The sequence below is a fragment of the Nanorana parkeri genome, unplaced genomic scaffold (genome assembly GCF_000935625.1).
Source record: "Nanorana parkeri isolate BGI_ZX_2015 unplaced genomic scaffold, ASM93562v1 scaffold118, whole genome shotgun sequence".
NCBI classification, from domain to species: Eukaryota; Metazoa; Chordata; class Amphibia; order Anura; family Dicroglossidae; genus Nanorana; species Nanorana parkeri.
Window position 1 is genome coordinate 236,635 of NW_017306386.1, and position 23,880 is coordinate 260,514.

Below are 23,880 nucleotides of genomic sequence, written 5' to 3' on the forward strand. Positions count from 1 at the left end.
CCCCCCCCCCCCCCCCCCCATTCCTTCTCTTTTAAGCCCTATTCACACCAGATCCCTTGCATTGTGATCCATTTTTCAACGAATGCTGACGCGAGGGCACCGAAAAATTATTGGGTGTGAATGGGACTAGTTCAAACTGCTGTGATTCATACCATTCCACTGCAGTGTGATGGTAAAAAACAGAGCATGCTCTATTTTTTTTTCAGTGCAACGTAACATTACGGAACACAAATGGATGTAATTGCAATGCAATGGAATGTAAGTAAAAATCTGGAGCAGCTGTGCAGGGCAACCAATCAGCATCTCTCTTCAATTTGTTCAGTCAAGATTTCAAAATGAAAGAAAGAAGCTCATTGGTTGCTGTACACAGCTACTCCAGATTTTGTCTGCTCCAGTTTTGACAAATTCCCCTCACAGATGTTTAGGGCTGCAACTAATGATTATTATTATTATTATCATAATCAATTAGTTGGCCGATTATTTTTTCAATTAATCCGATAAAATTAATAAATACCCATCCTTAATTTAAAATAAAATATGCAAATGGAGTGTTACAAACATAAAGTTTACTTCAGAATAAAACTGCATGCACAATCGTTTGTAATCACACTGCACTGGAAGACACAGCATTGAGGTACCGTGCATTTCCATGCAGGCTATCACAACATGGGTGGGAGGAGCGTTTGGGGTGACATTGAAATGAATGGCACTGCAACGCACCTCCCTCAGCAGAATTTGTCAGGTCCAAATTGAAAATTACTTTTTTCGCACCCTTTATCATTTTTTTTTTTATAATTGCATTGTAAGCACATGGCGCTTGAATAGCTTCAGCCAGGGAATGGCAGCTGCCAGTGACAAGATTCCGCGGATGGCAGCTGAATGTAAATACAGCAGGTAGTGTGCTGATGCAACAGCACCAGCCAACCAACTAATGGATGTAGAGAATAGTTGACAACTATTCTTATTATCGATTAGTTGGTTGCAGCCCGATAGATGTTTATCCACTGAGGACATGTTAATTAGAATGAAAATTGGAAAAAAAAAGGAAAAAAAATGGAGCGGAAGTCAATGGAGGTTGAAACTGCAAGTCAACGGACCCTCTGTTGACATGCGATTTTCCTTCAATTTTGGTGTGAACAGGTCTTTACTTCCTATCTTCCCTTCTGCCTCCACGCTCCATGCCACTGTTCCTTACATCTTTATCTTTCCTTACTTGCCTTTCCCTACCTTTTTTTTCCAACACTTTCTACTCGGGATGCACCAATACCGTTTTTTCGGTATCGAGTACCAATATTTTTTTTTCGGTACTCGCCTATACCGATAGTCCCAATAAGGAAGCCAGGCGGCGTGTAATGATTCACCACCTGGCTTCCTGATTAGCTGGGCAGTGTGTAAAGACTCGCCACCCGGCTTCCCGATTAGCAGGGAAGCCGTCTCCATGCTTCCTCGTCAGCAGGTGGTGAGAAAGCTTTGAGTCGGCTTTCTAGCCAATCAGGAAGCTGGGCACTGTGTAATACGTGGCTCATGGCTTCCTGATTGGCCGGGAAGCCGGCTCATGCTCCCTCGTTACCAAGTGATGGGGAACATGAAGCTGGCTTTCTGGCCAATCAGAAAGCCGGGGGGCGTGTAATAACTCGCCATCCAGCTTCCCGACCAATCAGGAAGCCGGGCAGCGAGTCATTAAAGACTGCTCGGCTTCCTGATTGGCCGGGAAGCCGATTCCATGCTCCCCCAGGAATAACATTTATACTCACCCAATCCTCCGATCTTGCTGGTTGTGACAGCACTCCCTCCTGCCACCTCCTCGGCTGTAGGGATGCTATGTCCCTCGGCGTCCTCAGGTCCTATGCACCTTTGAGAATTGTCTCAAAGATGTGACACAATAATTACACATACATCACAATCAATGATGTACACCAAATGGAAGAGATCTTATTTACCTCCACTTTCCTTATCACCAATATGACTGTATTTCTTTATGAATAGTGTCATACAGTAAGCATGCTGCACATCAGAATTACTTGAATTTGCCTCATGGTTCAGTACTAACAATGAAAACGTCCCTGACTTTTCATGAATCTGGCACAACACTTTCGACTATACACACTGTCAGAAATGTATCACAAATTCCTTATTGAATCATGCTCGTATGTTTTAGGCGTGCCGTCTAATGGCTGGAAAGAAATAGCTATGTGCAGAAGAGATATTTAATTACATCTCCTCAGAAGCTGCAGGTAAGGGCTCTCACATACTTTTATTACAGCACACTATTTCCCCTGCCAGACAGAAACATGGCGTCCCACATTCCTCAGCAGGTCACAGCGTCACGTCCAGCCACGTCATCACGCTGCCTGTCACGCTGTCAGGATGACGCGGTACTCGAAGATGCCCAGGCCGAAGTCAGCACTGAACGTTTCCCGACACTGACCGTAGCCGGCTTTGGGTCGGGATGGCGGAGTCGGGACAAGATGTCCCCACGGACGGTAAGTGCGTGTCCGGCGCTGGTTTTTGTGTAAGTGGTTTTATTTCATTAGGGGGTGACAGGCAGGCTGGGGAGAGTCGGCCCGTCCAGTCCTCAGCAGTGGCTGTACATAGTGGTGGCAGCTCGGAGAGGACACACATGTATGTGCGGAATAGTACCGCTACATGTGCTGGGCATATGAGTGTACACACCCTGTCTGCCAGCGCTGATATCCTGGAAGGCAGGTTATGGCAGTCTGTGCAGTGACTGGGACTTATAGTTCTATAACCATCACCACTCCCAGGTCTTTCCCGGTCCTACAGGTCCACAACCATCACCACTCCCAGGTCTTTCCCGGTCCTACAGGTCCACAACCATCACCACTCCCAGGTCTTTCCCGGTCCTACAGGTCCACAACCATCACCACTCCCAGGTCTTTCCCGGTCCTACAGGTCCACAACCATCACCACTCCCAGGTCTTTCCCGGTCCTACAGGTCCACAACCATCACCACTCCCAGGTCTTTCCCGGTCCTACAGGTCCACAACCATCACCACTCCCAGGTCTTTCCCGGTCCTACAGGTCCACAACCATCACCACTCCCAGGTCTTTCCCGGTCCTACAGGTCCACAACCATCACCACTCCCAGGTCTTTCCCGGTCCTACAGGTCCACAACCATCACCACTCCCAGGTCTTTCCCGGTCCTACAGGTCCACAACCATCACCACTCCCAGGTCTTTCCCGGTCCTACAGGTCCACAACCATCACCACTCCCAGGTCTTTCCCGGTCCTACAGGTCCACAACCATCACCACTCCCAGGTCTTTCCCGGTCCTACAGGTCCACAACCATCACCACTCCCAGGTCTTTCCCGGTCCTACAGGTCCACAACCATCACCACTCCCAGGTCTTTCCCGGTCCTACAGGTCCACAACCATCACCACTCCCAGGTCTTTCCCGGTCCTACAGGTCCACAACCATCACCACTCCCAGGTCTTTCCCGGTCCTACAGGTCCACAACCATCACCACTCCCAGGTCTTTCCCGGTCCTACAGGTCCACAACCATCACCACTCCCAGGTCTTTCCCGGTCCTACAGGTCCACAACCATCACCACTCCCAGGTCTTTCCCGGTCCTACAGGTCCACAACCATCACCACTCCCAGGTCTTTCCCGGTCCTACAGGTCCACAACCATCACCACTCCCAGGTCTTTCCCGGTCCTACATGGCTACAACCATCACCACTCCCAGGTCTTTCCTGGTCCTACAACCATCACTGTATTTTGACCTCTCCTGATACTTCATTTCCACAATATTCATTATTTACTAATCCCTCCGGACTCTACAGTTCTGCAACAGTCATTATTAACTGATTTTTATCTCTCCTGTTTGTCTCCTGTCTCCTACTGTTCCACAATAATTACCATTCAACAATCATCTTTGGCCCTACAGTTCCACAATAATCGCCATTCCCTGACCTTCATTGGCCCTACAGTTTCACAATAATCACCATTCCCTGATCTGTATTGGGCCTATAGTTCTACAACAATCACAATTTTCTGATCCCTTCTGGCCCTAGAGTTCAACAATGATCATCATTCACTGATCTCTATTGGCGCTACAGTTCTACAATGATCAACATTCTCTGATCTCCCTTTGCCCTACAGTTCTACAACAATCGCCATTTTTTAATCTCTCCTGCGGTGATTGCTCATGTTGGTAAAGTTTTGCAGCATTCCTCAGAAATGTTGCTAAAGATCACAGAGCTTTCTCATATTTGTTGTGTTCCAGATTGCATGTTTGTGGCTTGATGCTGGTCCAACCAAAACCACTTCTCTGTTACTGGGCTAGTATTTGTGGCAATCTATGTAAAGATCGAAATGTTGGTCTGTGTTGGAATTTCATCTGCCCTGTTTAGTTAAGAAATATTAAAGAGGAAGTAAAGACCTCTTTTTATGTAGATCGCTGACAAGTAGGGATTTTATGACAAAAGAAACTCTTGTCTCTTCTGTCATAATTGCTTCTTTCAACAGGCAGTCAGCATATGCAGTTCTGTGCACAGTCTCAGCAAAGTTCTGTGCTGAGATGAAGTACCTCCCGGCCCTGCCAATCAGGAGGCCAAAAATGCCGAACCTGGGAGAAGCTGGTAGTGCCAGCGAAGGATGGTAGCTCAGGCATCGCATCACTGGAGGGGATCATCTGCAAAGTAAGTCTGCCGTCTTTGGAAATAAGCAGGAAGGCCCCTTTCACACAGGCTCATTAGGAGACTATCCATGCACGAATCCCCTCCTGATCGGAACAGGACGCAGTGGGTCGCTGTTGTGACGTTTGTATCTGCACAGTTTTTTTCCTCCATCTTGCTATGGGGGAAGAAACTGCAATTACCGGACCCCATGTCTGTCTATGGGGAATCTGATGTAAACAAACATGTTAAAGTTCACCTGTCATGAGCATCCAGAAGGGAATCCATATATGGGTGTTTTAACATCGGCATTAAAGGAGAACTGTAAGGTGAGTGATTTTCACTCAACCTCATAGTTCGAGCCGACGTGTGACAATGAAACTGTCACAGGTCGGCTCAATAGATCGGGAAGTGAGCGAACACATACTGTCGCTCGCTCACTTCTTGATGATCTCCCTGCAGAGAGCTGTGACTGTCACTCACGGCTCCCTGCAGGGATTCTTCCCCTCCCCGCTCTGATCCCCCAGCGCTGACTATCGGATGGGGGAGGGGGCGGGTACAGCTGGCTCTGCCTCTAGATAGTCAGAGCCAGCTCTCCCTCACGCAGCTGGGTGGATCTCAACAGTAATTTCGTGATCTGTCCCGGCTGCGGCGGTCTCAGTATACCGCGAGCTGTAGCTTGCGATATACTGAGCTTTGGTCACGGGACGACGCTAGTATATGCCCTCCCGTGACCCTAAAGAGAACTATGGGGAACAACACTTACCCCCACAGATCTCCTTTTTAATGTAGAAATACAACATTAAAAAAGTAACCAGTACATGCTGTCTTATTCTATAGTAGCTATGAAACCAAGCACAGGGAACACATAAGAAATGGGAACAAGTTCTTCATCTTAAAATTGAGTGTTTACTGGAAAATACTGAAGAAGAAGAAACTGAAGTATTTGAGTAGTAACAGTTTGGATTATAAGAGAAGAAAAGGAAGGTGTGGGGTTCATGGAAGCGGGGTAAAGTGGCCTCATATCCTGACCACCAGGGATTTCCCTTATTTGCTGTTGTCAGAGAGGAAGTGAAGGGAAATCTCTCCAGTGGGACATAGATTTCAGGAAAAGCTACCAGGGGATATAACCTTCCCTTACACTATCCAAAAAAAAAAAAAAAGTTTTGGCTTCAGTTCTACTTTTAACAGTCATCTGAAATTGCCAGGAAGTTAATGTGCCTGCTGACATATTTATGGCAGGTGTTGAGACAGGTATATACTTTGGAAGCCAGTAATAATATGTTTAGGTGTTGGATATATAGAGTAATCTTGGACAAGCTGAACCAGTCTAAATGTGCATCTCCTTAAGCCAGCATATTTGGTAATGGTGACGAAATGTAAACATAATTATTCTCCAGACTGTTTCTGTCACAGTTTGCCTGTGTATTGCATATAGTTTGATGATGTGCAGCGGTGCTTTTCATGATTTTTATGGGGAACGCGTATTAAAGTTTATATCTGCGTAAACGTGGGGGTGGGGGAGTTAAACATTTTGGGGGGTTTTTTTTAACTTTTTTTATATGTGACTTTTATTTTACTTTTTTACATGTGACTTTTATTTTTTTTTATTTATTTTTTTATTTATATATATGTTTTTTGCACTTATTGTTATTGCTATTATATAGGGGGATAACAATCCCCCTATATAATAGCAAAGGCACACTGACAGGTCCTCTTTATGGAGACATTAGGGGTCTCTAGGAACCCTAATGTCACCTGGGGACCCCAAAAGAAGCTGATGAAAAAACGAGCACATATAGACGATCGGCGGGCTATGGAGCCGCCGATCGTCTATATGTGAAACACCCGGTAACGGATTGGTGCATTGGTCGGGTCTTTTCTGCCCGTGCGTGCCCAGAAAAAAAATGCCGTCTGGAGACGGCAACCCACCAATGCTGCAGTGCCGTCCGTCCTTTTTTTTACAACGGGCGGATGGCAAGTGGTTAAACCTTGTGGACGCTTCACAGAAGATTTGGAGCTGTTATAGCAGCAAAGGGTGGGCCAACTCAATATTGAACTCTACGGACTTAAGGTGCCCACACACCTTGCGATAATCGTATGATAATCACGGGAAATCCCGCGATCGTACGATTATCGTAAGGTGTGTGGAAGCCGTGCGACCTCTACTATAAGGTCGCACGACTTTTGTCTTACGAACATGTTCGAAAACCCGCCGAGAATCGTACGATTTTCGGCGGGTGTGTAGCATGTTCGAAAGATAAAAGCCAGGCGGGGCCGGTGTGCGCAAGCGCACACTGCCGTTCGGCATTGCGGTCATCGGAAGCCCGTCCCTCAGCGGGGCGGGCTTGCGATAATCACAAGTACAATCTGCCTGTCCAAGATAGGCAGATCGTAGGTTTTTTTAAATGACCTTACAACCATCGCAAGACAAGTCTTGCGATGGTTGTAAGCTGTGTGCCCAGCCTTAGACTTGGATGCTATCAAAGTTCATGTGCATGTAAAGGCAGGCGTCCCAATACTTTTGGCAATGTGGTGTACTCTGTAATTGCAAAATTTGTTAATACATAACTTCCTCTTTTAAATGGTACATGGTATAATATAAAACATATAGACATCAACTACTACATTAATAGCCAGATGGTTCTATTTCTATTGGTCAGGAGCATAGAGTAAAGCATTTATTGCCAGCCCCTTTTTGTAGATAATTATAGCTGAACTCCAGGTATAAATCTTTATGTATACCTTGGTAACTGCACCGCCCATTACAACCACGTTAAGGTGTCAACAGGGCACTTCTATGTGTCCCATCAGTGACCTGCATTGTTCAGCTGCGGTAAAACGCAGGTCACTGCTGTGAGTGTGAATGGATTCTTAAACGTTCACTTGTTGCTCACATCCTATTGGTAATCACCTCTGTTTATGAAGATTACATCCTGCTTTTGTTGTGTTTGGCAGATTATAACTTCTAGATTTTGCAAATGTGATGGCTTGCTTTTTCCTTTTCAACTAATTCTGTATACCAACCATAATCTGGAACACCAGTAAATGTTTTTCAGAATAGTTGGCTGAGAGAACACAACGAATACAGTATATTTGCATTACCCTTAACTGTTGCCCTAATGACCTGCATTTCTGCTGTATTATATGGGAATGTTCCTAAAGTTAATGTGTAGAGGTTGTTCCCATATTTTTTATGGTCAGGACTAAAAAATGACGATTATTTGAAATGGGTTTTTTCTTTCCCTTTTTGTTTTATTTGGGTAAAAATATAATATTATGAAATAATAGTTTGTATTCTCTTTTTGAGCTAGCAGGTGGAGCTTAAAGTGTATTTCTACTTAGCAGCCAAATTGGGATAACGCCTATTTTATATTTGTTACATGTTCACAAGGCATAACTTAAACAAAAACTACTGTTTTCATATTGTCTGTACTGTGCTGAAGCGTGTGGAGCTGTGAACAGGGCCAACTGATCGGAAGCCGATTAATCGATTATTGAAAAAGTTGACAACTTTTTCAATAATCGATTATAATCGATTATGTCGATTTAGTTGTTGCAGCCCTAGTGCTGGCAGATCTCATCAGTTGAATGCCCTCTTCAACTTTTTAAGTCTAATACAGGATCTAATACAGTCTAATCCGGTACAGGATCACAAAGGTTAGAGCAGACTCCAGCAACTAGCTTGAAGGAGTGGGGGCCAGGGGGGGAGTAGCTATATGTGCTGTGTTTGTGGAGACATACACACATCTTACTAGTACACACAAGGGTGACTGCATAGCACTCTGATTGAGAAAAGGAGTCACTCTAAAACAGGAAGTCAGGACCAGTGCTCAGGGGACCAACTGATTCTGCAGGAAACTAAAACTTTTAAACATCAAGGAGCAGCATTCATTGTAAGTGATTTCATCAGCATCTGAAATAGCTTAAAATCCTTTTGCCTTTAAAGGACAACTATGAGGTGAGTGCTTTTCACTCACCTCATAGTTCTAGCTGACCTGTGACAATGAGACTGTCACAGGTCGGCTCAGTAGATCAGGGGGTGAGCGAACACATACCGGCGTTCGCTCACCTCTCGATCCTGTCACGGCTCTATGCCGTGACAGGGGAGGGGCTGGATTCCCCCCTCCCCGCTCCAATCCTCCAGTGCTGACTGACGGAACGGATGGGGCGGGTACAGCTGGCTCTGCTTCTAGATAGGCAGAGCCAGCTGTCACTCACGCAGCTGGGCGGATCCAGACATAATTGTCGGGATCCGCTTCAGCTGCGGCGTCTCAGTATACCGCGAGCAGTAGCTCGCAGTATACTGTGGCGTCTCAGTATACCGTGAGCTGTAGTTTGCTGTATACTGAGCTTGGGGTGATGGGAGGATGCTAGTTTGTGTTTGGAAAAAGCCTTAACCCCATAGTTCTCCTTTAATATCACTTTAAGCTGCTCAAGGTCTGAGGGTTAGGATAAGGAAGTGGGACTATTAGAGAACATTTTTCACAATGAGCCAAAATGATATTGGGAAAGAGAATAGCAAGTAGCTTTTCCTTCATTTGGCCAGCGGTACAGAGAAAGCTGTTCCAGGACAATATAGAGGCTGCAACTTCGAGCGTCCCCCTAAATACGCTTGTTTTCTAGCGGTCATGCTGATCCAGTGGTAAATCTAATGGTTTCTGTTTCCCTTGGAACTCATGGGCTGCAAGTATGCCTCCAAAACGTTTTGAAGGTCAGTGTGACTGGCAGGTAACTAGAATTTTTCTGAGAAGGTGGTCAGCATTTTTGTGAGAAGGTGGTCAGAAATGGTAACTGCTGAAATCTGGGTAGAAAGAAAAATATCAAATTACTGCGTTTCCGTATCATGAATACATCATTAAATGTATTTGTTTAAATGTTGGGATGCTGCGTCCTGAACACAATGAAGGGAATATATAAAAACTGGAGCAGACAAAATTTGGAGCCGATTTGCACTGCAACCAATCAGCTTCTCTCTCTCTCTCTCATTTTCAAATCTTACCTGAACAAACAGAAGAGGGATGCTGATTGGTTGCCATGGGCAACTTCTCCAAATTCTGCCTGCTCCAGTTTTTATAAATTCCCCCTACGGTGTTCTCCTTCCTTCCTCTTCCCTTCCATTCTGGCTGCTCCTCTTGACCCACTTTCCCTGCAAGGTCTCTTAGTAGCCAATTTCTAGATGCATTTTATTATTTTAAAGGTTAAAGTGAACCTTTGCCCAGACTATGCAGAATAAAGTGCTTTAACCACTTGAGTACCAAACATAATTTTAAAATGGTGACGGGATAGTGGCTGTTCATCCCATTGAAGTTTTAAAATGACTGCTGGTCTCAACAGCTCCTGGGAGCCTCTGCTGTCACAAGCGCTGGGACCACCAGATGCCTCTGACTGATTACAGCCAGCAATAGATCTCTGTTGGAAGTGATCTTCTGCGGGCCCCTCATGAAAAAAGTGTAATAAAAAAATTATTCCAATAAACAGAGTGCAAAAAACATAGAAAAATGTACACTGTATGTACAGTATGATAAATATAAATAACATAATCTCTAGGTTACTACAATGGTTACGTTGGATGATGCATTCAAATGCTTACAAAAGTGAACACAATGTTATTGGGAATAAATTATTTTAAAAGTAAAATGCATTTGTTTACTTTGACAATTACAGAAGATTGTATTTTTTTCTATTGATTCCGAATAAAAAAACCAAGGAAATAAAAATGTGTCTAAATTTGGTATGAAATTAAAGCCCTATCTGTCCCGAATAATCATTGTTTAATAAAAAGGCAACAAAACCTAAAAGATATAAGATGCTGAACTGAGACATCACCAAAATAAAAAAAATACTCTGGGTCGACCGAGGTTTAGGGTATAAAAGGACTAGGGACTTGAACCAGCAAAACCAAGCCTCATTCAGCTATGTAGCTGCAGGCACTGTTGATAAATGTATCTTTAAAGTTCACAATAAAGATTCTACAATCCATCTCTGGAGATCAAAACCTTAACAGCCTTGTAATGTAACAAACAGCAGCTGTTAGAACCAACTTTAGAGTCTCTGTTGTGATCTTTGAGGTGGAAGCTGAATTCTTGAGGTCAGGGATGACTTGTTTTACTACTTGTTAAGAATATATAAATATCTTTAATGTCAATATTCACAATATTTCCATAAAGTTCTACCCAAACATAGGTGAAATGTTGTGCTGCACTTCATTCCTGTTACTGTGCTCTGAAAAGTGTTCTCTACGCTGAAAGCTCAGTTCACAGGACTCGCACAGTAGTCTTATAACTCGTACACAATCAAATACAGCTTTGCTAATTCGTAAGACAGCATATGTTTACTGGGAAAGGAAAGTGCTGGTTCTAGTTGTATCAGTAGTTGGCAACCATAGAGGAAGGAAGTCTATGTCCCGTCTCCTGATTACCTGACTGCTGTGTCAGAAATATGCCAGCACAGAAAGAAAGAAGCAGAGAATTAAACATGTGACAGAGATTAGCAAATTTCTGCAATGCAATGGTGTATATATATATATATATATTAGAGAGAGAGAGAGAGAGATGAAACGTGGATCTTGTGGTTTGCGGCAAATCGATATTGGAGCAGGCTTTTCAGCATTGATAACTTGTTCTTTTAGTAATAGGTTCCAAAATTTTCATCACTCAGTATAATTGCCGTTGCAATATAATTTTGTATCTTTTTGATAAGGTTTAAGTGTTATTTTTCCTTTTTAATCTGAACCTAAAAAACTATTGGCATAAAATATACTCTTCCCAATAGTTTGAGCCGGCGTGTGACACTGCAGCTGTCACATGCCGCCTCTATCGCTCGAGAGCTGAGCAATCACAAACAGCGAATCACTCAGCTCACAGCTTCTCCCTGCAGAAAGCAGTGACTCTGTCACCACTCACACAATGCTTAAACTTGCATTGACTTTTAGGGTTTGTTTACACCAAATGCAGACCAGATCTGCATGAGTTTCTGCACACGCATGAGCAGTGTGTTATGCAACGTTTTTGATGCCTTTCAGGCCGTTTTTGGTTACAAAAAACAATTCTTTAAAAATGTTTATTTTAAAATGGGCTTCCAGTGAGTTCCAGAGCAGGAAAATAGGGCTTGCTGCAGTTTTTTACATGCTCTGGAACTAGAGGTGCACCGAAATAGAAATTTAAAAACGAAACCGAAATAAAAACAAATGTCAGGCCGAAACCGAAAATGTTTTTATTTTTTCAAATATTTTATTTTTATTAACGTTTTACATTTTACTTTTATATTTTAATTTTTAATAAATATTTTTTACTTTTAGGGGCTTTGGGGAAATATCAGGGGTCTAAACAGACCCCTGATATTTCGCTTTTTAAAATAGAAAAAGAGATTGAGGACACAGAGCCCTCTGAGAACACAGAGTCCTCAATCTCTTTTTCTGCAGCCCCTGTTATAAATGAACAGGAATCCTCTGAGTGTTCCTGTTCATTCATAACGTGAGAACATGGTATGTTTACTATAACCACAATCATGAATGAACAGGGGTGATGTAGATCACTTCCCATTCATTCATTATTGAGGCTATAGCCAACATACCATGTCCTCAATTATTTACAAACACTCAGCGATCGCTGAGTGTTTGCTCTCGCTCTCCTCTCTGATACACGCTGTCACAGGAGGCTGAGCGAGCGGTGTCGGAGGAGAGCTCAGCCTGCTGTGACAGCGCTGACTGTCTCCGCCCCCACACCGCTCTGCCGCACTGTGATAGGCGGCCGAGCGGTGTGGGAGGAGAGACATTGGCCACTCGCAGCGCTTGGTCGGCTGTCACTTTCTCTCCTCCCCGCTGGGACACAGAGCAGCACCCAGCGGGGAGGAAAGAAAGCTGGGATGCGCCGACGTATCGGCACAAAAATGACACTTTTGGCATATAGCCAAAAGTGCCATTTTTGGCCCGATATATCGGTACATCCCTATCTGGAACTGACCGATGCGGTGTGAACTAGAGCCCAAAATACCATTGTAATACATTGGACGCAGTTTTGATCCGGTCTGTAACTGCTCTTCTCTGCTCCTGGAACGTGCTTGGTGTGAACAAGCCCTTAGGTGTGCTGATTGAAAAAGAATAGTTTTAGTTTTGCTCTGAATCCCATAAGCCTATACATTATTAAGAATCCATTTTTCAAGGTCAAATAAAGCCCTGGCAAGCATGAAATGGATGTAATGGTGACTATTGGCAACAATGAGTGGCTGCTTTTAAGAACATAAACCATTAATTAAATCTCATTTGCAGTAGAATGTAATACACTCTTGGCTCATTAAATCCAGGGATCAAGCTTCTACAATGATAACTAAATGGTTGCTGGTTTCTGACTCGCAGGCAATAAGACTGTACTCCCCATTATTTCTACAGTCAAGCAATAGGGGATTTGTTGTGTGAAAACGCTGTGTTTGGAGCTAGAACATGAAAGCCTGCAACTCTCATACCCCTTTTTTGAGGCCAATCTTGGTGATGCATTCTTTCCTAATGAGCATTAGGTTGATAGAATTTTACAGTTTTAATTTGTACAGGCCATATCAAGAATCAACTTGGTGGTATACTGCAGACAACCTTACCACAATAAAATGGGACTGGTTGAAGATATGTCTGTTTTTTGTGCATCTAAGCCCAAAACTTGTTTTTTATAATTGAGTGGGAAAAGGTTTGAATCTCTGTCATTTAAAAAAAAAGTGTATGTATTGTGATGTTCGGGGATATTAGCACATAGGGTGAGCGCTTAAGAATGCAGTCTACTTGCATTCTCTTCGGTTTAAGGGCTCGGTAGCCCACTTTTATTCAACACAAAGTTCATATATCCATCTTGGATACCCACGCAGGGGTTGTTCAGCGCAACATTCATGAAAGGATTTAAAGCAACACAATAGCAGCCTCCTGGCTTCCACTTTAAACATTGGCACTTCTGACCCACTGGTCCTCTTTGAAGTGCTGTCCCACACTTGTACTGGTGGCCCCTCAGGCTCACGGCTCTCCTAGCCTCACCAGTTCTCTCCCAGCCTCCCTGGCTGTCTTAGTGTGCCTCCAGCACACTCACCTCCTGACTCCTCTCTGACTTCTGGGGGCGTTCTCCTGACACCTGAACACGGTCTGTTCCTCTTTCCCAGCAGGAGCTAATTCCCCTAGCCAGCATCCTTTTCTTAATGGCTGTGCTCACCTGTGAAATTATCGAGTGCTGGCCACTACTAAAGCCTTAACCCAGGACTAGGGATCTCATCTTTCCTCCAGAATCACCTTGAAACCTCCCAGTTCCAGGATCCCAAGCAGAATCCAGACAATCCCTTGCTTCCTGACAAGTCTCAGCCAATCTGGCTGAGAGTCCCAGGTGATCATCACATCCAATTCTACAGTGGGATTGCCACACAATACCGCAGTATATATAATTGTATTTATTTTTTGTCTGTGCTAGGAAATTCCCCCTTTACTAATTGGCCCAGTGACCATTGTCAATGCGATGAACGGAAAATCCGAAATGTTATAGTTGTCGTCACAACAGGAATAGAGGGGAAGTAATTTAGTGGGGAAACCTTTTCCATTTATACCAAACACAAATAAAATGTAACCTTTTGACAATCCCTTCTTCTATAGGGAAATTAATGATATGTAGCCTTATTCAACCATCAGCAGCTTTTATGAGTAAACTCATTCCGTTTATTTATACATGATATCATAAAATAGAGCATCCACAGAAAATATCAAATTAATAATCAACCCCAATTCTCCTAATCATCTTTTTAGTATTTACTTTGTGGTCTACCAGACCCTTTTATTTCCGTGTGGTGATATAGGTGGCAACCTTACACATTAAATATGTTTAATTGATTTTCAATCAATGTAGCATGCAGTAACTCATGATTGCTTATCTTCCGGTAAACTAACACTTAAATTAGGAGCAAGTAGTTTTGATAGGTCTCACCTGATCCCCTTTCAGAGACCGCCTATATCCAATCCAAGGTCAGCCTGTCTCTGCTCCTTTTCAGAAGAAAAAATTACATGTCGCCTTAAAATTTTTGGTATCCCAAGCGTTCTTTCATGCAGCTCCCACAATATGGAAATCACTGCCACCCATTGTCCTTTAAGGACCCTCTTTGTTTTTAAAAGTAGGCTTTGAACACAAATATCAAAATGAACAATTTTTCCCTATAGAATTGGTGATGGCCAGAAAGTTACATTTTGCTTGTTTTTGGGTTAACTGTGAATTGAAGTAACTTGGTATGACATTAATTATCCCTTCCCTTGGAGGTGGTGGAGACATTGAATGTTTCAGGTGTGAATTAAACCTATTTCAGTGACAACTGTCTAGGAGGGGATTATCCTTCACTTTGAGCAAGTTAAAGTAAAGCTTTTTCAATCTCGAGGATAGAAAGTTAGTGGAAATCTCCCCAGTGGGACTTAGGCAGGAAAAAAACAAACAAACTGACAAGTGGTAACCACTCTGTACTCCCAAATCAAACAAGTTAGTTAGCTTGACACAGTGTGGGCCTAAAGGTGTCTAGAGACGTTGTGCTCAAGGCTGCATGGTTGTCCGCTCTCCAAACACTAGGCCAAATGTTTAAAGGAGAATTATGGTGTAAGTGAAAAGCGGTCACCCCTATAATTCAAGCATACCTGTGACACTGAAGCTGTCACAGGTCTCCTCTATTGATCGGGAAATCAGCGAACACATACCACCGATTGCTGACTTCCCGATCCTCTGCCTGCAGAGAGCAATGACTGTCAGCCACCACTCGCTGCAGAGTTCCCCTCCCTGTTTTCTCTAGCGTGCACTGGAGGAATGGTGGAGGGAGGGCACAGCTGGATCTGCCTCTAGATAGGCAGAGCCAGCTGTCAGTCAGCCAGCGTGGTGGATCTCGACAGTAGTGTCGGGGATCCGTCCTGGCTGTGCGCTCTCAGCATATAGCAGGCAATAGCCCGCTATATGCTGAGTTTTGGGCCACCGGAGGACATTGTTATATGTCCTCCCATGACCCTGAAGAGAACCATGAGCAGAAAAGGTTGACCCATAGTTCTTTAAGGTAATGGAATGAAGTGGGAGCAGGTGGCGAGCATAAACTATGATAAGATCAGGACAGGCTTGCTGACTTGTTTGATCGTTCTTCCTCCACCAATAGCATTCATACAGCAGATATCTGCCTGACATTACCCCCACTGGGCCAAAAATGGACTGATTGACACATGGTAGTGTGTCCCTTGGTTATGCTCGTGTTTCTTTGAAGTATTGGGGGTTTTTAGGAATCAGTGGTTGTAGCAAATATTAATTTTATCCCTATTCCCCCGAACAGCTGCTCTTCAGAAAAGAGTGGAAGAACTGGAGAAAAGAAATGCAGAATTTCTTAGGACCAAGCAGCAACTGGAGCAGGAATTTAATCAGAAAAGAGCTAAATTCAAAGAGTTATACTTGGCCAAGGAAGGTAAGCCTCACCCACTACAATTTGTGTCTGGATGGACTGATCAATGTGTGTTTTAGGCTAATAGCTTCTGCAGGCTTTTATTAATGAAATATTATATCTCTGTTTGTAATTTCAGTCTTCTGTGCTGAATCGGGCATATGCAGCCAAAAATAAAAATATTGGCAATAAAGATCAGGCCTACATTGAGTGAAACACATTAGGGAGAGGTGGTTCCAGGCGGGGCTGCAGTGGGACATGCAATAAAGTTGTTGTTTTTTTAAGGGGTCTGTCGATTTTGGGGAGTGGCTTCTCATTGGCCATCACCTAGATCTCCAGTGATGGAAGTAGATGAGGACTTACAGCAGTGATACTTTTCTATTCTAACAGATGTAATGTTATTTCATATCTTTTTAGATTTTAGTGTTTTTGTCCCAATTTAGACATATATCATTAGTGCTGTGACATATTTATAAGTATAAATTGGAACAGCTGCTACTTTGTGATTTGTTGATTTCACTTATTTAGTGGTTTTTTCTCTAAAATATCTCTTATTTTCTTTCCTTGCCTGTTTGAAAAACCTTTCCAGAGGATTTAAAGCGCCAGCATGCCACTCTACAGGCTTCACAAGATGAGTTAGCCGAGCTGAATCTCCAGTTATCCCAAGCACGTGCAGAGATGGAGAACATCAAAGCTATTGCCACAGTGTCAGAGGATACAAAGCAGGAAGCCATTGATGAAGTAAAGAAACAATGGCAACAAGAGGTGGCATCTCTACAAGCTATCATGAAAGGTATGTAGCTGAGCGCATTAGCTGCTCTGTTTTCTAGATACAGCCTTCAAATAAACTGATATATAAATGTTCTGATTTCATTGACTGCAGACACACTGCATGAATACAAAGTTCAGTTTCATCGCAGCTTGGAGCAGGAGCGTGCACAGTGGGGCCAGTACAGAGAGTCTGTGGAAAGAGAGATTGCAGAACTTAGGAGGCGGCTTTCTGAAGGCCAACAAGAGGAGAACTTGGAAAATGACATGAAAAAGGTGGGCAAGGGTTTTACAATGTTTCCTTAACCACTTCAGTACCAGCATGTCAAACCCCCATGTACAACACTGTACCCAAATTCATTTTATATAATTATTTTGAGACAGAGCTTTCTTTTGGTGGTATTTAATAAAAAAAAAAAATTCCAGGATTTTTTAAAATTAACCCTTGCAGTGGGGCTACCGCTGTACTGTGCAAGGGTTAACTGCTCGTTTTTGTCTAGGTTACAACAAAAAAAAAAGTTATACTCACCCGATCCTCCTGAGCCTCCTTGTACTTAGACCAGTCCCTGGAGCCTCTCTCCCCCTCATCTGCAGCGGTCTAAGGTCCCGTGGATGATCATGTCTATATACAGTGTACAGACGTGAGAATGCTGAGGAAGATTCCAGTGCTGCAGAAGAGGAGACAAACTGGAAGGAACGATGTGACTGCCCGCCAGCTCAGAGCTTCGGGTGAGTATCACTTTGTTATTTTAGGACCTGGAGAAGAATAAGCCCTTAACCCTTGCAGTGCAGGGGTAGCCTCACTGCGAGGGTTGCAAAAAAGCTTTCCTGCTGCTGTTCGTCAATAACAACTACTTTTTTTTTTTTTCACTACTTAAAGGAAAACAGCTCAGAGCAGAGATAGAACAGAGCTGACATGTACGGTATAGGAAAATGGTAAAGGATTAAATGTTTTATTTTTTACTGCTGCTGCAGCTGGATTTCACCAAGAACTATTACATTCATTAGTTCCTTTTACTCTTCTCTGCTTCTGTTGTAAGAGGAAGGGGAGGGCTTGGCAATATAAACATTGCCATGTGATTGCTGTGACGCCCAATACACTTTCCATTCGGCAAAATATCATTGGCTCATCGTGAGTTTCATTAGAATTGGCCTTTGCTTTTCACATGTGCATTCTATATACTACAGCAGGGATTGTTTTCTAGAAAAGTTTCCTCTCTAAACCACGAGTGCTTTTACAGGGTCACCATCAGCTCACTATAGGGAATGTATGCATGCATGTATGTTCTCAGTTATCGAAAATCACTGTGTGACGTAACGAGTGAATGCTAGTTGTCAGCTGAAACTGCCTTTGAAACTTCAGGCTCTGTTCACAAAGCTTTACCAAGGATATGGATCTTTATTTTTAGGCATGTGTAAGCCTTTGTTTTACATCCTTACGGCCAACGCTGACCGAAGCCTTTGTTTTATATCCTTTCAGCCATCATCCAAAGCCTTTATTTTACATCCTTCCAGTCCTCACTAATCAAAGCCTTTGTTACATCCTTCCAGCCCTCGCCAATCAAAGCCTTTGTTACATCCTTCCAGTCCTCACCAATCAAAACCTTTGTTACATCCTTCAGTCCTCACCAACTAAAGCCTTTATGTTTTACATCCTTACGGCCAATGCTGACCAAAGCCTTTGTGTTACATCCTTCCTGTCCTCTCCAACCAAAGCCTTTATGTTTTACATCCTTCCAGTCCTCACCAACCAAAGCCTTTGTGTTACATCCTTCCTGTCCTCTCCAACCAAAGCCTTTATGTTTTACATCCTTCCAGTCCTCACCAACCAAAGCCTTTGTTTTACATCCTTGCAGTCCTCACCAACCAAAGCCTTTGTGTTACATCCTTCCTGTCCTCTCCAACCAAAGCCTTTATGTTTTACATCCTTCCAGTCCTCACCAACCAAAGCCTTTGTTTTACATCCTTGCAGTCCTCACCAACCAAAGCCTTTGTTTTACATCCTTGCAGTCCTCACCAACCAAAGCCTTTGTTTTACATCCTTGCAGTCCTCACCAACCAAAGCCTTTGTTTACATCCTTACAGTCCTCACCAACCAAAGCCTTTGTTTTACAAAGGCAGTGATGTCTTTATCATGGCAACCTTTAGAATGGAAGGTTCTAGAATGTATCCCACACACAATAGTGAAGCTTGTGTTTTAAGAACTGGGGCATGGCTTGTTTCTAACTGTTCATAAACTAGAATACTACAGAGGCTTCTGTTCCTGCACATTTCCAGGTGTCTGGGAGAAGTGACAGTAAGATTTGATACCTGGCTGGGGAACAGTTCTTCCCCCAGCTATAACGTGCTCTAACTCCAGACAAAAAGGTTTATAATTTTGGAAAATGTGAGGAGAAGCTAAAATTTGTCAGAATTTCATATCCATCTGTGACCCCACTGGGAATATTTTCCCTTCTCCACAGTAACGTACAGATGCAATGAAAAACATTGTCAGAAATTCTAAGCCTTCTCCGCTGGTGTCCTGGTTGGAGAGATTTCCTATCATGTCTAAACCCTTCCCCACTCTATCCAAAATAAAATAATTTTCACTGGACTTGGGTTTAAAGGAATCCATCAATCCATTTACACCTTCCAGAAAACTCAGAGCAAGTTGTGATGGTTTTTTTTTCTCCCTATCTTTTCATTTCTGTGTAAACAGGTGGGTCCGTGATCATTTCCTGCAGAAGTCTGTGATAATGTCCTGTCTTCCTAATGTTATTTTCAAGCAAAATAACAGATTGAATGTAAAGCAGTTTTCTTATAGGCACCACACTGTATGCACCTATACTGTTTACATTAACAATTTAGAATATTTGAATGTATAAAATAATGAAATGAATAGGAAAAGCCAAATGTGTAAATATCAGTTGGTGAACAATAAAGGAAATGTATTAATGTTATAGGGTAACTTGTTGAAAAAAATGTATGATGGATTTGTGTGATCACAGGCCCAAGAGGATGCAGAAAAGCTACGCTCAGTAGTGATGCCCATGGAAAAAGAGATTGGAGCATTAAAGGAGAAGTTGGCAGGAGCTGAGGAGAAAATCAAGGAGCTTGAAGCATCTAAGGTTAAAACATTTTAATTTTAAACTTTTAATTATTTGTAGGTTTAGAAAGAAGAGAGGAGGGGAATGATAGGTGGGGTGGAAGGGTAGGGGAACCTAGGTTGATGTGGACCTGTGAAATGGGTATTTTGTAGGATTTTGAATCAAAGTCAGGGGGCTCGTAGTTCGTTATCCAGGGCATCCAAACCTTATGAAATGTATGCATAGAACCTTTTATTGTTGGCAAAAGCTTTTAATTAATGTACCAGGACATTTTGCGTTTTGCCTGTTGTACAGTCGGATTAGTTGACTTCCGAGCCTTTGGCAAGGCATGGTAAAGGGTTCTATGTTTATATTGAGAGAGACGGTACAGCCTACAGATTTGATTTAGCAAAGCTTCTCAAGGATTTTTTCAGGGACTTCCCCAATACTCTGTATACTATTTGGTAAACTCCTATCCAATAATGTCTGGTTTTCGGGCGACCCCATAAAGCGTGCAAGGTCGTACCTGTCTTAGGACATCCTCAGAAAAATAGGCACTGACAGTCTCCAAAGTTTCCTATAATTGCTGTCTGTATTTTCCTATCCCAATTGCCCTGTTGTCACAAGTAAAGAAAGCAAGGGAAATCTCCCTGTGGGGTAACAGACTAACATGATACTTTGACAGAACGTCAAACGTTTACATTCTATCTGAATTTTTTTTAAAAATTGCTAGACTTGGGATTTATAATAGTTACAGGAAACCAAATTTTCACAAACACAACATGACAGTTTAGTCTTTGTTTAATAGAATAAAATCACATTTTAAATTTTGTCAGGTGACGGAACTGAATCATTACCTGGAAACTGAAAAATCCTGCCGGACAGACTTAGAAATGTATGTGGCTGTTTTGAATACTCAAAAGTCTGTACTCCAAGAAGATGCGGAGAAGCTGAGGAAAGAGCTACATGAAGGTGAATTCTTTTTTAAATAAAACACTTTTACAGTACTGTTACACAACATTCTTTGATTTCTATGTTCTGTGAGTAAAGTTCTGCTTTATAAAGAATATTGGAATTCATTTCTGAAAACATTACCATTTATGAATTGATGATCTAAATTTAAATTGACATTAAGGGCAAAAGCCCCTCCCACAGTGCTAATGTGAGGACTTACCTTAAATGATGCCTCTTAATCCGATCTTCTTTCCTGTAGTTTTTAGCTGTCCCTCCAGCTTTGGTGCGGGTCTAGGATCCAGCGCTGACTCCTCTGTCCTCCTTCTCTCATGTCCCATGGAGTCTGTGCGGGTGCATGCTGCTCCATAGACTTACCATGTGTCTCTCCTCGTATCCCGGCCGAACATCTGAACTGCGCATGCGTCCGCCCCAAGATCCTTTGCAGCCGCCCGAGAAATTTTCAGATGTTCGGACGGGAGCTACTGCTATATCTACTATATCTATATATCTACTGCTTGCATTAGATATATGCAAAAACATGCAAAAAAGGTTTAATAACTTTTAGTTTGCATTTATTTAAATTTGTGTTGATGTACTTTGTTTATACTAATAGCAGAGTAACAAGTACTTTGTTAATGATTTACATAACCTTCTTGCTGATATACACTGAGTGGCCAGATTATTATGACCACCCCATCAGTACTTCATTGGGCCACGAGATGACTACACGAGATGACTTCGTTGGGCCGCCTCGTGACTCCACGAGATGTTGAAAGGTGATGCGAGGAATCTGACTGCACTGTTGCCCTTCTGTTGTCTTGTACCAGTCTTGCCACTCTCTGTTCTGCCCTAACATTGACTAGTCGCTGACGGCCACAATTCGCATGTTCAGACCCAGATTTTCGGCTGACAGTCCAGTCTTTAAACACTATAACAACAGCTGCACTTGAACATTTAACGAATTCTGCTGTTTTGCTGATACTCGCTCCATGGCTCTGAGCGCCAACAATTATCCCACGTTCAAAGGCTGTTAAATCGCGTTGTTTACCCATATCTTCAGAAAAAATTTTATTTTATAATGGTCTGGCCCTCTAGCAACTTTAGCCCGAAATTATAGCTAATTTGCCTACAAACGTCAGGTGGTCATAATAAACTGGCCACTCGGTGTATATTTGAAATGACATTTTCTGAAAATAATTCTGTAACGCTTGTTTATACACTGTGCCATTCTATTTGTTAACTGTCAGTAACAATTCATTTGTCTTTCTTTGGGATAGTTTGTCATCTGCTGGAACAAGAGAGGCAACAACACAATCAGCTAAAACATACATGGCAGAAGGCCAATGATCAGTTCCTCGAGTCCCAGCGTTTGATGATGCAAGACATGAAGCGCATGGAGTTTGTGTTAACCACAGAGCAGCTACGACAAGTCGAAGAAAAGAAAAAGAAAGACCTGGTAATATATATCTCTGAGGATGCACAAACTAACACGTCAATACTGTGATGTGATCCAAGTTGCTATCAAAAGTAAATGACATTACAGTATTGATAATGTTATGATTGATATTGTTTTTTATTAAGGGCAGGGATCCGGTCAGTGAATTATAACCACTATAAACATTTAGATTTGTTTTTTAATCCTGTCAAATGTAATATTATATTAGATCATTAAATTATTACCCACATTTGTTATCTATAAACAAAAGTCTTTTTTAAGAAAACACTTTACCTCATATTTATAGTCACTTTATGGGTAGCATTTTTTAAATCCTGGCACCGAAAAAGAATATTAAAAAAGTGTATGTACAATTGCCAAACAAATTCTTGTGACTGCCAGGTGTATGTACATATATTTAATGCCCAGCTGCAGCCAAAATGTTTGTTTTGGCTAGAATGAGGAAGGGTTAGAGCCTCTGTCAACTTTTCATTGCTGTATCCCTATTTATTTGATGGGTGTCACACAGAATAGAAAGTGATGAGAAACCTCCCCAAGTGGGCACAGTAAGCCATAAAAAAATTTGTAGCATGGGTAAGGGATAGAACCTCCATCAGCTTTTTTTTTTTATCTGCCGTCTTTGTCCCCAGTAGGGAGATTCCCTCTCACCTTGGTGTCTAGAGGACTGAAACCACAAAGATGCAGATTTTGGAAAGGAAGGGGACATTTCCTCAACAGGGACACAAGCAGAATTTAAAACCTGACTAAGGTTCTAACTGTCCCTTACTCTATCCAAAACGAAAAGTGTAAAATCAAGCTAGTCATGCACTTTTTTTTTCTAGGAAGAAGATGAGCAAAGAAGCCGTAGCAAAAGAGAGAGGAAACAAAAAAGAGAAGAGGAGGGATCGAAACTAACACTTACTCATGAAGAATCTTTTTTAAATCTTCAAAGACAAGAGGTACATTTATTTTCATATCCATGATTTTTAAATCTGTCTGCTGAATTTCCCTAAAACCCATGGGGGAATTAATAGCGGAATGAGGATAGTGCTCTCTGCTATACAACATAAAGTTACTCCACACTGCGTCTGTGTTTTACAGCGGATTCAAAAACTACAGGCCACAAGGTGGAACCTGCAATGCATCACTGAATAAACGTTGTACAGAGAAACCTGTGGTTTGAGGGGAGGCCGGTCACGTAACTTTGACCGGTCATGTGATCAGGCTCTACTCCCAGCTTTTTTCCACCTTAATTGATTTTAATTGTGCTCTGTTTGCTACACAGTCCTAAAGCAAGCAGAGCACGGTGCACATTTTTAAAGCATCATTGCTTTATAAATGGACTTAAGATTTGCCTTGTTTGAATTAATACTTATACATTCTATGTCTTAACTTGGCAGTTAGCAAAAAAGCAAGCAGATAGGCGCTTTATTGCAGAAGAGACTTGAAGTACGTCAGCTACCATTGCCTTTTCCAGTGGCAGCATTTATTTGTCATTGAGGCAATCTTGTTTGATGGAGCATAGTAGTTGACACTGCTTGGCTCTGAAGTCAAGCCTTTAACAATAAAGTGAAAAGCGCAGATAGTAGGATTTTCTA

At 42.5% G+C, this 23,880-nt stretch overlaps 1 protein-coding gene across 3 annotated transcripts in view; it reads left to right on the plus strand.

The window, feature by feature from the left end:
- The first annotated feature begins 2,320 nt into the window (after positions 1-2,320).
- The window catches only part of RABEP1 (rabaptin, RAB GTPase binding effector protein 1), a 45,765-nt gene continuing 24,205 nt past the window's right edge, over positions 2,321-23,880 (plus strand). For 2 of the 3 annotated variants that reach the window (XM_018553378.1, XM_018553380.1), the window contains exons 1-8: positions 2,321-2,483; positions 15,956-16,084; positions 16,650-16,853; positions 16,944-17,104; positions 19,816-19,935; positions 20,730-20,865; positions 22,125-22,303; positions 23,125-23,241. In XM_018553378.1, the coding sequence (XP_018408880.1) occupies positions 2,450-2,483; positions 15,956-16,084; positions 16,650-16,853; positions 16,944-17,104; positions 19,816-19,935; positions 20,730-20,865; positions 22,125-22,303; positions 23,125-23,241 (1,080 nt within the window). In that variant the 5' untranslated portion in view covers positions 2,321-2,449. Of the gene's footprint in view, positions 2,484-15,955; positions 16,085-16,649; positions 16,854-16,943; positions 17,105-19,815; positions 19,942-20,729; positions 20,866-22,124; positions 22,304-23,124; positions 23,242-23,880 lie in introns of all 3 variants that reach the window. The other variant, XM_018553379.1, reaches the window with a different exon arrangement.